The 14,655-nt window shown below is 67.1% G+C and overlaps 1 protein-coding gene across 1 annotated transcript; it reads left to right on the top strand.

The window, feature by feature from the left end:
• Nucleotides 1-5,110: 5,110 nt before the first annotated feature.
• LOC147413885 (PH and SEC7 domain-containing protein 4-like) lies at nt 5,111-13,621 on the top strand. Its single transcript, XM_086477059.1, is given in 14 exon segments — nt 5,111-5,283; nt 6,649-6,733; nt 6,735-6,793; nt 6,892-6,972; nt 8,223-8,335; nt 10,343-10,401; nt 10,526-10,615; nt 10,715-10,758; nt 10,840-11,006; nt 11,638-11,726; nt 11,772-11,908; nt 12,022-12,166; nt 12,249-12,392; nt 13,367-13,621. Coding segments are annotated over 14 exon segments (1,641 nt in total).
• Nucleotides 13,622-14,655: the final 1,034 nt, after the last annotated feature.

Below are 14,655 nucleotides of genomic sequence, written 5' to 3'. Positions count from 1 at the left end.
TGGTCCGCCACGGCTCCTCCTGAGTCCCCACGGATCTCTGGGTCCCCCCCTACCCCATGGGGTGTCCCCACCCCCACCCCTTTGGGGTACCGCAACCCTTGGGGACTCCCCAAAGCCCCCCATCAGCTTTGGGGTTCCCCCCCCCCGAGCCTCGTCGCAAACTTTTGGGGTTCCAGCCCCCACACTCCGAGGTTCGCCCTCCCCTCAACTCCCCCCTCCCCAAATTTTGGGCTCCCCTACAGCCTTTGGGGTCTCTCCCCACCTCTTGGTCTCCCCCCACCCAGAGCCCCCTTTTAACCCCTTGGGGTCGCCCCCCCCCACACCCTTTAGGATCCCCCAAACCCTTTGGGACCCCCCCCCATACCCTTTGGGACACCCCCATACCCTTTGGGACCCCCAACGCTTTGCTACCCCCCCCCACCTTTCGGGGTCCCTGCGGTGCCCCCTGCCCGTGCGGAGGGGGGGGGGGGGGAATTGGGGGGGGGGGGGGCCGCAGAATTTGGGGGGGGGGGCCCACCGAGATGGCCACCCCACTTTGGGGTGCACCTCCCCGCCCCTGTAGGGCCCCCCCCCCAAATATAGGCAGCCCCCCCCTTGATTTGGGGACCCCGATGCTGCAGGAAGCCCCACCCTTGGGTGCCCCCCCCCCCCCCCCCCAGGACAAGGGTGCGGGGGGGGGGACACGGGACGACGACACGCGACATGGGGGGGGGGGGGGGGTGGGAGTCGTGACACCCCCACCCCCGCTCCCATCCCCCTTTCCTGCCCCAGCGGGGCCGGAAGCCGCCGGCGGTGACGCGGGTGACGTGGGGGCCGTGACGTGGGGGCCGGGAGGTGACGCCAGGGGGGGGGGGGAGGGGGACGGGGACAGGGTGCGGGGTGCTCGGCCCCCACCCCTGCCCGGAGGTGCCCACCCTGACCCCCCCCCTCCCCCTCCCCAGGCTCTCCCTCCTCTTCCTCCTCCTCCTCCTTCCTCTTCCTCCTCCTCCTCCTTCCGCCTTCCCTCTCTCCCGCCTCCTCCTCCCCCTTCCTCCCTTCTCCCTCTCTTCTTCCTCCCTCCTCCCTTCCGCCTTCCCTCTCTCCCACCTCCCTCCCTTCATCCCTCCTCCCCTCCCGCCTCCCTCCCTTCTCCTCTCTTCTTCCTCCCTCCTTCCTTCATCCCTCTCTTCCTCCTCCACCCTCCTTCCCTCTCTCCCTTCTCTCTCTCTTTTTCCTCCCTCCTTTCTTCCCTCTCTCCCTTCCCCTTCCCTCCCTCCTCCCTCTCTTCTTCCTCCCCCCTCCCTCCTTCCTTCCTTCATCCCGCTCTCCTTCCCTCTCTCTTCCCTCTTCTTCCTCCCTCCCTCCTTCCCTCCCTCCCTTTTCCCTCTCCCCTCTTTGCCTCCCTCCTCCCTTCCACCTTCCCTCTCTCCCACCTCCCTCCCTTCATCCTTCCCCCCCGCCTCCCTCCCTTCTCCCTCCCTTCTCCCTCCCTCCTCCCTCCCTCCCTCTTCCCTCCTTCTCCCTCTCTCCCTCCTCCATCCTTCCCACCCTCCCTCCTCCCTCCCTCCCTCTTCCCTCCTTCTCCCTCTCTCCCTCCTCCATCCTTCCCGCCCTCCCTCCCTCTCTTCTTCCTCCCTCCCTTCTCCCTCCCTCCTCCCTCCCTCCCTCCCTTCTCCCTCCCTCCCTCCTTCCTTCCTTCATCCCGCTCTCCCTCCTTCCCTCCCTCTTCCCTTCCTCCTCCCTCTCCCCCTCCTCCATCCTTCCCCCCCTCCCTCCCTCTCTCCCTCCCTCCTCCACCCCTCTCCCCCCCTCCCCCCCCCCCCCCCCCAGCCCGCTGCAGGACCCCCCACCCACCCCCTTTTTCCCCCCTCCCCCAGGACTCACCCACGGCCATGGGCACCGCCGGGACGCCGGGCGGGACGGGCAGCTGCCTGCACGCGGCGGGCGGGCAGCCGTAGCGGCGGGCACCGCGCCATGGAGCCGGCGGGCACCACCCCCACCACCCCCACCACCACCCCCACCACCACCGGGGTCCTGGCGGCGCAGGACGCCATCGTCTTCTCGGGAGCGGGGGCCGAAGGGGTGACCCCCGCCGCCGTGGCACCCGCCGTGGCACCCACCGTGGCGCCCGCCGTGGCGCCCGCCGTGGCGCCCGCCGGCCCCGACGTCTTCTGGGCCAGCCTGGTGCGAGCCCAGCTCTGCGTCTGGGAGCTGCAGGGAGCCATCGAGGGGCAGCCGGGCGGCGGCGACCACGACCGCCCGCCCCAGGGCATCTGGCACCGAGGCCACGGATCCGCCGACGAGAGGATCTTCCGCGTGCCCACGGACGGGACCACCTCCCCCAGGTCCACGCCGGTGGGTGGGAGCGTCTTCCACGAGCGCCCAGGCTGTGGATTCACCTATGAGAGCATCTCGCACGGGTCCGGGGGTGGAAGAGCCTCAAACGAGCGCCGTGGCCACGTGCCTACAGATGGGAACATCTCGCCCGGGTCCGTGCCCGTGGAGGAGACCACCTCGCAGGAGCACGGGCTGTTCGACGGCGCCACCTCGCCCAACCCCGCGCCCGCAGATGAGACCGGCTCCTCCAAGGCCCTGCCGCAGATGGCGGCGTCTCGCGTAAGGACGTGCCGAAGGAGGGGACCGGCCCCTACGAGTCCCTGCCCGTCGGTGGGAGAATGGCGCCCAAGTCGGCGCCCGTGGGTGGGGCCGTCTCGCAGGAGCACGTGCCCACGGATAGCGGCATCTCGCCCGAGGCCGTGATCGTGGATTGGACCATTTCATACAAGTCCATGTCCATGGATGGAGCCATCTCACCCAAGACCATGTCCATGGATGAAGCCACCTCACCCAAGGCCATGCCCATGGATTGGACCATCTTGCCCAAGGCCATGATCACGGATTGGACCACCTCACCCAAGTCTGCGCCCATGGATGGGGCCATCTCACCCAAGGCCATGCCCATGGATGGGGCCATCTCACCCAAGGCCATGCCCATGGATGGGGCCATCTCACCCAAGACCATGCCTGTGGATTGGACCATCTCGCCCAAGACCATGCCCATGGATGAAATCATCTCACCTAAGGCCATGACCACAGATTGGACCATCTCGCCCAAGTCTGTGCCCATGAATGAAACCATCTCACCCAAAGCCATGCCCATGGATGAAACCATCTCATCCAAGGCCAGGCCCACAGATGAAATCTTCTCACCCAAGGCTATGACAATGGACTGGACCATCTCGCCCAAGTCTGTGCCCTTGGATGGAGCCATCTCACCCAAGGCCATGCCCATGGATGGAGCCATCTTATCCAAAGCCATGCCCATGGATGAAACCATCTCACCCAAGGCCAGGCCCACAGATGAAACCTTCTCACCCAAGGCCATGACCATGGATTGGAGCATCTCGCCCAAGTCTGTGCCCTTGGATGGAGCCATCTCACCCAAGGCCTTGCCCATGGATGGGGCCATCTCATCCAAAGCCATGCCCATGGATGAAACCATCTCATCCAAAGCCATGCCCATGGATGAAACCATCTCACCCAAGGCCAGGCCCACAGATGAAACCTTCTCACCCAAGGCCATGACCATGGATTGGACCATCTCATCCAAAGCCATGCCCATGGATGGAGCCATCTCACCCAAGGCCATGCCCATGGATGGAGCCATCTCGCCCAAGGCCTTGCCCATGGATGGGGCCATCTCACCCAAGGCCATGACCATGGATTGGACCATCTCATCCAAAGCCATGCCCATGGATGGAGCCATCTCACCCAAGGCCATGCCCATGGATGGAGCCATCTCGCCCAAGGCCTTGCCCATGGATGGGGCCATCTCACCCAAGGCCATGACCATGGATTGGACCATCTCATCCAAAGCCATGCCCATGGATGGAGCCATCTCACCCAAGGCCATGCCCACGGGTGGGACCATCTCTCCCAAGTCAGCGCCCAGGGGTGGTCCCACCTCGCAGGAGCATGTGCCCATGGATGGGACCATCTTACTCGAGTTCATACCCACGGGTGGGACCGCCTCACCCCCACGCCGCCACCCCGAACGCAACGAAGAGGAAGAGGAGGAGGAGGAGGAGGACGACGAAGATGACGATGGCTGCTCCTCCCGGGAGGAAGACGCCGAGGAAGAGGAGGATCTGGAGGAGGAGGAGCCCCACTTCCACACCAACCCCCTCTTCCAGAGCCGGGCGCTGGCACCCATGGGTGCCCGGCGGGTGCCCCTCTACCGGCCCCACAGCGCCGTCCTGCAGCCCCTGCTCATCCCCAGGGGGGACAACGCCACAGGGGGCACCGGGGAGGGGCGGGGGTGTCCCCCCCCACCCACTGGGTGCCACCCAGCAGGAGGGGACATCGGCAGCGCCGTGGATCGGGGTGAGTGTGGGGGACCCCCCCCCCAGCCTTGGGGTCTTTTTTTGGGGGGCGGGAGGGCACTGATACTGATGGGGACCCCCGCTGTGTCTTCTCCCCCCCCGCCCAGGACCCCCCCAACCCCCAGGCCTGGCGCTCTCCGACCCCCCGGATCTGCCCGCAGGATCTGGGGACCCCCCCAGCCCCCTCAGGCTGCGCCCAGAATGGGGGTACCAGGACCCCCCCGGATCCCCGACTCCTCTGGAGCTTACCCCAGGGCGGGGTGACTGGGACCCCCCCAGCCCCAGTTACCCCCCAGGTGAAGACCAGGATCTGCCCCTCCCCAGACCCCTGACCCCCCCCAAGCCACCCCTGGGAGGGGGGTACCAGCCCCCCACCAGGCCCCCAGCCCCCCCTGATTTGCCCCAGGGAGGGGGGTACCAGACCGCCCTCCCCCCCCCCCCATTTGCCCCCAAAAGGGAGGTACCACGCGCCTGCCAAGCCCTTGCCCCCCCCCGATTTACCCCAGGGAGGGGGGTACCAGAAACCCCCCAGCCCCCCCTATCAGCCCATGGGAAGGGGGGACCAGCCCCCCCCCACCCCGCTGCCCCCCCCCAGCCCCCCCTATCAGCTCATGGGTGGGGGGGACCAGCCCCCCCCCACCCCGCTGCCCCCCCTGCCTCAGCCCCAGCCCCCCTCCCCACTCTCCTCCCTGCCCCCACGGGGTTACCCAGGACTGGGGGTTACTGGGGGGTCCCGGGGGGGCCCCAACATGCCGGGACCCGGCTGTCCCTGGCTGCCGCCATCCCCGGGCGCTTCCTGCCCGGGGGGGGAAGTAGCTCAGGGTGCCCCCCCCGTCACCCCGCCACCGCACCCCACCGTGGAGGAGCTGCCCCCCGAGATGGGCGAGGAGCCCCCGCCGGACCCCCCCGCCAGCACCCATGGGTGAGGGACGCCGGCCACGTGGCCTCCCCAGCACCCCCAGTCCCACGTGGACGTGTTTCCCGCCCCCCCCCCCCCTTCCTTCTCTGCCCCCCCCCACCCCCCCCCCGAAATCCCACCCCAAAGCCCCGTCTGTCCCCACCATTCCCCCCCCCATCTGCCCCCCTAAACCCTCTCCCAGACCCCCTCTGTGTCCCCCCCAGACACCTGCCTGTGCCCCCTGACCCCCGTCTGTCTGTCTGTCCGCCCCCCCCCCCCCCGCCCAGGCACCCATTGGTCCCCCAGCCCCCTGTCTGCCCCCCCCCACCCCCCCCATCTGCCCCCCCCCACCTCCCCGACCCCTGTCTACACCCCCAAACCCCCACCCCGCCCCCAAATCTTGTCTTTCTTCCCCCCCTGACTTCCATCTGTCTGTCCATCTCCCAGACCCCCCTCCCTCTCCCCCCCTTCCCAACCCCCCCCTTTCCCCCCCTCTCCCAAATCCACCCCCCCCCCCCCCAGCCATACCAGCCAGCGGGGCAGAGTTAAGGGGGGACCCCCCCCCCTTAATACTGGCTGACTCCCCCAAACCCCTGTCTGCTCTGTCTGTCTGTCCCCCAACCACCCCCCAGACCCCTGCCCACCCCCTAGACCCCCTCCACCCCCCCCGACCCCCCCCTTCCCCCCCCCCCCGAGCCCCCCCATCCCCTCCCACAGCCATACCACCGAGTGGGGCAGAGTTAAGGGGACCCCCCCCCTTAATACTGGCTGACCCCCCCAAACCCCTGTCTGCTCTGTCCGTCTGTCCCCCAACCACCCCCCCAGACCCCTGCCCACCCCCCCCAGACCCCCTCCACCCCCCCTGACCCCCCCCCCCCCCAAACCCCCCTATCCCCTCCCACAGCCATACCAGCCAGCGGGGCAGAGTTAAGGGGGGACCCCCCCCCTTAATACTGGCTGACTCCCCCAAACCCCTATCTGCTCTGTCTGTCTGTCCCCCAACCACCCCCCAGACCCCTGCCCACCCCCCAGACCCCCTCCACCCCCCCCGACCCCCCCCTTCCCCCCCCCCCCGAGCCCCCCCATCCCCTCCCACAGCCATACCAGCCAGCGGGGCAGAGTTAAGGGGGGACCCCCCCCCTTAATGCTGGCTGACTCCCCCAAACCCCTATCTGCTCTGTCCGTCTGTCCCCCAACCACCCCCCCAGACCCCTGCCCACCCCCCAGACCCCCTCCACCCCCCCTTCCACCCCCCCCCCCCCAACCCCCCCATCCCCTCCCACAGCCATACCACCCAGCAGGGCAGAGTTAAGGGGACCCCCTCCTCCCCCCCAAGCACTGCCCGACACCCCCCCCCACACACACACCCCCACCTTGTCCCCCCTCCAGGTGCCCCCCGGGGGGGTCAGCGGTGACACCGGCGCTGGCAAACGGGGGACAGGGACAGCGGGGGGAGGCGCAGCGTTTGGCCCGCCCGCCTCTTCCACCTCGATGGCTTCAAGAAGTCCCAGGTGGCCTCGTTCCTCCGCAAGAAGTAAGGGTCGGGGACACCCCCCCCCTCTTTTTGGGGGGTCCCCTGGGGTTGGGGACCCCCCCCCCTTCAAGCTTATGTGTCCGTCCATCCCCCCCCAGCAATGATTTCAGCGGGATGGTGGCCCAGGAGTACCTGGAATTCTTCCAGTTTGGTGGCCAGACGCTGGACCAGGCGCTCAGGTAGTGATGGGGGGGGGGGGGTTTGGGGGGGCAGAGGTACCCCCCCCAAATCGATAGTGAGGCTGGGATCTTGGGTGGGAGGAGATGGGGCTGTTGGAGCTTGGGGGGGAGGAGAGATTTGGGGTGGTTTGGGGTCCAAGGGGTCAGATTTGAGGTCTGAGGCGGGCAGATTCGGGGTGATGGGGGGTCCAAGGGGGCAGATTTGGGGTGAAGGGGGGCAGATTTGGGGTGATGGGGGATCCAGGGGGGCAGATTTGAGGTGATGGAAAATCCAGGGGGGCAGGTTTGGGGTGATGAGGGATTCAAGGGGGCAGATTTGAGGTGATGGAAGATCCAGGGGGGCAGGTTTGGGTTGATGGAGGATCCAGGGGGGCAGGTTTGGGGTGAAGGGGGGCAGATTTGGGGTGATGAGGGATCCAGGGGGGCAGATTTGGGGTGAAGGGGGGGCAGATTTCGGATGATAGGGGGGATACAGGGGGGAGATTTGGGGTCTCGGGGAGAGATTTGGGGTCTGGGGGACAGATTTGGGGTGATGGGGGGGATCCAGGGGTCAGATTTGGGTGATGGGGGACAGATTTGGGTGACGGGGGACAGATTTGGGTGATGGGGGGCAGATTTGGGGTGGTTTAGGGTCCAAGGCAGCAGGTTTGAGGTATTTTAGGGTCCATTTGGGACAGATTTGGGCTCTGCTGAGGTCCAGGGAGGCAGATTTGGGGTGTTTCAGGGCCTGGGGGAGCAAATATGGGGTGTTTTGGGGTCTGGGGGGGGGGCAGATTTGAGGACTCTCAGCCTCTCTTGGGGTGCAGGAGGGTAATTTTGGGGTCTGTTGGGGTCTACAGAGGCAGATTTTGGGGCTGCCTGCCGGGGGTGGGGGGCAGATGTGGGACCATTAGGGTCCCTCTGGGTCCCAGTGTAGGGGGGGGGGCCACAACACTGGGGTCTGTTGGAGGCTGGAGAGGGGGGGATGGTGTCCCAGCATTGGGGTTGTTGGGGTCTGGGGGGGGATTTGGGCTCTTTTGGGGGGGGGGGGGCGCAGATTTGGGGTCTGTAGAGTTGGGGGCGGGGGGGGGGAGCAGATTTGGGGTCCCTGAGGCTCTAGAGCCGGGGAGCTTTGAGGTCTGGGAGTGGATTATGGGGGTAACGAGTGGGGGCAGCCAGCACCCAGGGGTGGGGGTCCTGGGGGGGGGGGTGTTGTGTGTGGGTTGGGGGGGGGGGGGGGGTCTGGCTGCCATCGTGGGGGGCCCCCCCAGGTCCTTCCTGCGGGCGCTGGTGCTGACGGGCGAGACGCAGGAGCGGGAGCGAATCCTCGGCCACTTCTCCCGCCGGTACCATCGCTGCAACCCCGGCACCTTCCCCTCCCCGGGTAAGACCCTGCGAGGGGGGGGAGGTGGGGAGCACCCCCAGACCCCCCCCCCCCATCCCAGACCCCCCCTGTACACCCCCAGATCCCACCCAGCTCTTTTATACTCCCCCTCACCGTGCCTCAGTTTCCCGCGCCCATCCCCTCCCAGCGCTATGGGGCACTCCCAGCTGCACCCATTGGGGTTGGGGGTGAACCTGGGGGACACACACACACCCCCAGACCCCCCTCATCCCAGACACCCCCCCCTCCATACACCCCCAGATCCCACCCATCTCCTTTATACCACCCTGCACCGTGCCTCGGTTTCCCCCACCCATCCCCTCCCAGCGCTATGGGGCACCCCCAGCTGCACCCATTGGGGTTGGGGGTGAACCTGGGACACACACACACACACCCCGACCCCCCCCATCCCAGACGCCCCCCCCCCGTACACCCCCAGATCCCACCCAGCTCTTTTATACTCCCCCGCACCGTGCCTCAGTTTCCCGCACCCATCCCCTCCCAGCGCTATGGGGCACCCCCAACTGCACCCAGTGGGGTTGGGGGTGAACCTGGGACACACACACACACCCCCCGACCCCCCCCATCCCAGACACCCCCCCCTCCATACACCCCCAGATCCCACCCATCTCCTTTATACCCCCCTGCACCGTGCCTCGGTTTCCCCCACTCATCCCCTCCCAGCGCTAGGGGGCACCCCCCAGCTGCACCCACTGGGGTGAACCTGGGGTGAGGGGGACCCCCAGATCCCCCCCCATCCCAGACACCCCCCCCGTACACCCCCAGATCCCACCCAGCTCTTTTATACTCCCCCGCACCGTGCCTCAGTTTCCCGCACCCATCCCCTCCCAGCGCTATGGGGCAGCCCCAGCTGCACCCATTGGGGTTGGGGGTGAACCTGGGGGACACACACACACCCCCCGACCCCCCCCATCCCAGACACCCCCCCCTCCATACACCCCCAGATCCCACCCATCTCCTTTATACCCCCCTGCACCGTGCCTCGGTTTCCCCCACTCATCCCCTCCCAGCGCTAGGGGGCACCCCCCAGCTGCACCCACTGGGGTGAACCTGGGGTGAGGGGGACCCCCAGATCCCCCCCCATCCCAGACACCCCCCCCCGTACACCCCCAGATCCCACCCAGCTCTTTTATACTCCCCCGCACCGTGCCTCAGTTTCCCGCACCCATCCCCTCCCAGCGCTATGGGGCAGCCCCAGCTGCACCCATTGGGGTTGGGGGTGAACCTGGGGGACACACACACACTCCCCGACCCCCCCCATCCCAGACACCCCCCCCTCCATACACCCCCAGATCCCACCCATCTCCTTTATACCACCCTGCACCGTGCCTCGGTTTCCCCCACCCATCCCCTCCCAGCGCTATGGGGCACCCCCAGCTGCACCCATTGGGGTTGGGGGTGAACCTGGGACACACACACACACACCCCGACCCCCCCCATCCCAGACGCCCCCCCCCCGTACACCCCCAGATCCCACCCAGCTCTTTTATACTCCCCCGCACCGTGCCTCAGTTTCCCGCACCCATCCCCTCCCAGCGCTATGGGGCACCCCCAACTGCACCCATTGGGGTTGGGGGTGAACCTGGGACACACACACACACTCCCCGACCCCCCCCATCCCAGACACCCCCCCCTCCATACACCCCCAGATCCCACCCATCTCCTTTATACCCCCCTGCACCGTGCCTCGGTTTCCCCCACCCATCCCCTCCCAGCGCTAGGGGGCACCCCCCAGCTGCACCCACTGGGGTGAACCTGGGGTGAGGGGGACCCCCAGACCCCCCCTCATCCCAGACACCCCCCCCCGTACACCCCCAGATCCCACCCAGCTCTTTTATACTCCCCCGCACCGTGCCTCAGTTTCCCGCACCCATCCCCTCCCAGCGCTAGGGGGCAGCCCCAGCTGCACCCATTGGGGTTGGGGGTGAACCTGGGGTAGGGGGGGACCCCCCCGAACCCCCCTACACCCCTTCCCCCCCCCCCCAGACGCCGTGCACTCCCTCACGTGTGCCATCATGCTGCTGAACACCGACCTCCACGGGCAGGTGAGGAAAAAGGGGGACACCCCACCCCCCCCCGCAAAAAAACCTCCACACCCTGCATTTTTTAGGGTGCTTTGGGGGTGGTGGTTTTGGGGCGGGCACCCACACACCCACCCTGCTCCCGCAGCGCCTCGGCCGTGCCATGACCAGCGCCGAATTCGTGGCCAACCTGAGCGGGATGATGGACGGGCAGGATTTCCCCAGGGAACAACTGAAGGTATTTTGGGGAGGGGGATGTCTGTGAGGCTGGAAAAGCGGGGGGCACCCTCCTGGCCCCCCCCCGAACCCCACTTTTCCACCCCACCCCCCCCCGCAGGCTCTGTACAGCTCCATCCGCAGCGAGAAGCTGGCGTGGGCGGCGTGAGTATGGGGTAATTGGGGGGGGGGGGGGGTGGAATACGGGGTTTTGGGGGGCACGCCGTGATGCTGAGCACCCTGTAGGGATGAGGAGGAGGAGGAGGAGGAAGAGGCCGGGGGGGGGAGCAGCCTGGCCTCCCCCAGCCGTAAGAGCAACCCCTTTTTGGACCTGCCGGGGGGGGCCGGGGCTGTCACCTACCGCCGGGGCTGGTTGGCCAGGAAGGTGCTCGCTGAGGCCGATGGCAAGAAAAGTGAGTGGGGGGGGCGGGGGGGGGGGGCTGGAGGGGGGGATTTGGGGGGCAGGGGGGGTCAGATTTGGGGGCTGCTGGGGGGCAAGTTGGGGTTTCTCAGGGTCCGGGGAGGCAGATTTGGGGTCTGGTGGGGTCTGGAGGGCAGGTTTGGGGTATTTTGGGGTTGGGGGGGGCAGATTTGGGGGCTCTCAGCCTCTCTCGGGGTCCGTTGGGTCTATGGAGGCAGGTTTGGGGCTGCCCACCTCTGGTTGGGGGAGGTATTTTAGGGTCCATTTGGGACAGATTTGGGCTCTGCTGAGGTCCAGGGGGGCAGATTCGGGGTGTTTCAGGGCCTGGGGGAGTAAATACGGGGTGTTTTAGGGTCTGGGGGGGGCAGATTTGGGGACTCTCAGCCTCTCTTGGGGTGCAGGAGGGTAATTTTGGGGTCTGTTGGGGTCTACAGAGGCAGATTTTGGGGCTGCCTGCCGGGGGTGGGGGGCATTTGGGGTCCCAGGGTGGGGGCACAACACCAGGGTCTATTGGAGCCGAGAGGGGGGGTGTGTGTCTCGTTTTTAGGGGGGGGGGGGGGTTGTTGTCTTTTGAGCTCCAACCATGCCCCCCCCCCAACTTCTACCCCCCCCCGTCCCCACAGCGCCATGGGGCAGACGGAGCTGGAAACCCTTCCAAGCCGTGCTCAAGGGGACGGTGCTCTACTTCCTCAAACCGGGGGGGCGAACGGGGGTCCCTCGCCGTCCCCCCGAGCCGGGACCCTTCCCGACCCCCCAGGAGGAAGGAGGCCCCGAGGTCGAGGAGCCTTTGGGGGTCCACCACGCCTTGGCCGAGCGCGCCAGCAAATACACCAAGCGCCCCAACGTCTTCCGCCTCCAGACGGCCGACTGGCGCGTCTTCCTCTTCCAAGCCCCGTAAGTATTGCCCCCCCCCGCTTTTTTTTGGGGGGTGTGGAGGGGGCGGGGGAGCGATGTAGGGGTGTCCCCACGGGTGAGGACGTCACCCACCACCTCCCCTCCCGCGGCAGGACGCAGGAGGAGATGTTCTCCTGGATCTCCCGCCTCAACTTGGTCGCCGCCCTCTTCTCCTCGCCCCCCTTCCCCGCCGCCGTCGGGTCCCAGCGTCGCTTCGTCCGCCCCATCCTCCCCGCCGCCCCCAGCCGCAGCCCCCCGGTGAGTGCCCCGGGGGTGGGGGGGTGGGGGGGGGTGGGGTTGCCACCCGTCCCCCCCGCTCCAACCTTCTCGCCGCGGGCAGGAGGAGCAGCACCGCGCCCACGAGGCCTGGATGGACCGGGTGGCCCAGGAGCTCTTCGAGCATCAGCGTAACCTCCCCGAAAAGCGGGGACGAGCCCGCGACCTGGACGAGTACCGCCTGAAGAAGGAGTATCTCCTCTACGAGGTGGGGGAGAGGAATTCCTAATTAATTTAATTATATGGGACACCCAGGGACATTAGGGACATCCCCGTGGTGGTGGCTCTTCTCCATCCTTACCTTCCCCCGTGGCAAGACGCAGCCGTGGGACATGGGGGGACACCAGGGACATGCCCATGGTGGTGGCTCTTCTCCATCTCTATCTTCCCCATGACAGAGACACCACTATGGGACATGGGGGGACACGGTGACGTCCCCATGGTGGTGGCTCTTCTCCATCCTTACCTTCCCCCGTGGCAAGATGCAGCCGTGGGACATGGGGGGACACCAGGGACATGGGGACATCCCCGTGGTGGTGGCTTTTCTCCATCCTTATTTTCCTCATGGCAGAGATACGGCCATGGGACATGGGGGGACACCAGGGAAGTCCCCGTGGTGGTGGCTCTTCTCCATCCCTATCATCCCCATGACAGAGACACCGCTATGGGACACGGGGGACACCAGGGACACGGTGACATCCCCGTGGTGGTGGCTCATCCCCATCCTTCTCTTTCCCCATGTCAGAGATGCTGCTATGGGACATGGGGGACATTAGGGACATCCCCGTGGTGGTGGCTCTTCTCCATCCTTATCTTCCCCCGTGGCAGAGATGCAGCTGTAGGACATGGGGGGACAGCAGGGACATGGGGACGTCCCCGTGGTGGTGGCTCTTCTCCATCCCTATCATCCCCATGACAGAGACACCGCTATGGGACACGGGGGGGACACCAGGGACGTCCCCATGGTGGTGGCTCTTCTCCATCCTTACCTTCCCCCATAGCAGAGATGCGGCCATGGAACACGGGGGGGGACACCAGGGATGTCCCCTTGGTGGTGGCTCTTCTCCATCCCTATCTTCCCCCATGGCGGACACACCGCTATGGGACATGGGGGGACACCAGGGACATGGGGACGTCCCCGTGGTGGTGGCTCCTCCCCATCCTTCTCTTCCCCCACGGCAGAGGCGTCGCTACGAGACCTACGTGCAGGTGCTGGAGACGTGGATCAACGCCGGCGCCCGCGACCTGGAGGGGTGGGAAGCCCAAGCGGGGCCGGCGGTGGCCCCCCTGGACCCCCCCACCTTGACCAAAGCCCACTCCAGCCCCTCGCTGGCCCCCGAGCCCCCCGGCGCTCCCACCATCCGCGTCAAGAGGAACATCTCCGAGCGCCGGACGGTGAGGAAGATCGTCCCCAAACGCAACAAGAACCTGCTGTGATGGACATGGGGGCGGGGACACCCATGGGGACACTGGGTGGGGAGGAGGGGGACACACACACACACACACACACACACACGGCACGACACCCCCATCCCCACCCGGTACGAGGTTCCTTTGGGCACCGCCAATATTGAGCCAACCTGGGGGAGGGGGGGGCTTGGATTTAGGATGGGGAAACTCAGGGAGACACCCCCCCCCCCCCCCTTCCCCCCAAAAAAAGAAAGGGATGGGGAGGTCACAGCCCCCTCCCCCCCCCCAAATGTCACCGCTGCGCCCCACCCCCCCCGCGCCCGCTGCCTGCTGCTCTGCGTTGTGCAATAAAGGTGTGTGTCCCACCGCTGCCAACCCCGCCTGGCCCCAAAACACCCCCGGGGGGGGCACACTTACACCCCCCCCCCCCCCATGTCACCTCTAGGGTGACCCTCCCCGCCGAGCGTGCGGTTCCCCCCCCCAGCACCCACGGGTGGGCTCCCACCACCGCGGCGGCTCCTGGTGTGAGGGGGACGGAGCGGGACGAAGCCACCAGCCCCCCCCCCACCCCACCCTGCCACCCCCGTCCCCAAAGTCGCCGTGGGGACGTTTTTGCCCCCACCCCACTCACCGCCCCCAAAAGGGACATTTTGGGGCTATAACACCCCCCCACCCCCCCCCCCACTTCAGGGATGATTTGTGCCAACGGCCGTTGCGGTGACCCCCCAAAACCCCCTCAGAGCAGCACTTGACCCCCCCCAAAACACCCAGGATGGGGACAAGGCTCCCCCCCCCCCCCCCAAAAAACCCTCCCTGCACCTTAGGGGGGGACGACGCCCCTTCCCTCACCCACCAGGGCGCAGCCGCAACGCGCCCACCCGCAGCCACAGCACCAAAAATCCCCAAACGACGCAGAAAAACACCCCCCCCCCCCCGCCCCCCCCCCCCCCCCCCAAAGTCTTTATATGAGGGCTCCCGCTTCTGGAGCTCGTCCTCATCAAAGGGCTAATTAACGACGCTAATTGGGGCTGCTGAGTTTCCCAGCAGCGAGCGCGACGGGG

This window comes from Leptosomus discolor, chromosome 23 (genome assembly GCF_034619465.1).
Source record: "Leptosomus discolor isolate bLepDis1 chromosome 23, bLepDis1.hap2, whole genome shotgun sequence".
In the NCBI taxonomy this organism is placed as follows: Eukaryota; Metazoa; Chordata; class Aves; order Leptosomiformes; family Leptosomidae; genus Leptosomus; species Leptosomus discolor.
This window is presented reverse-complemented; position numbering and strand designations above follow the sequence as displayed.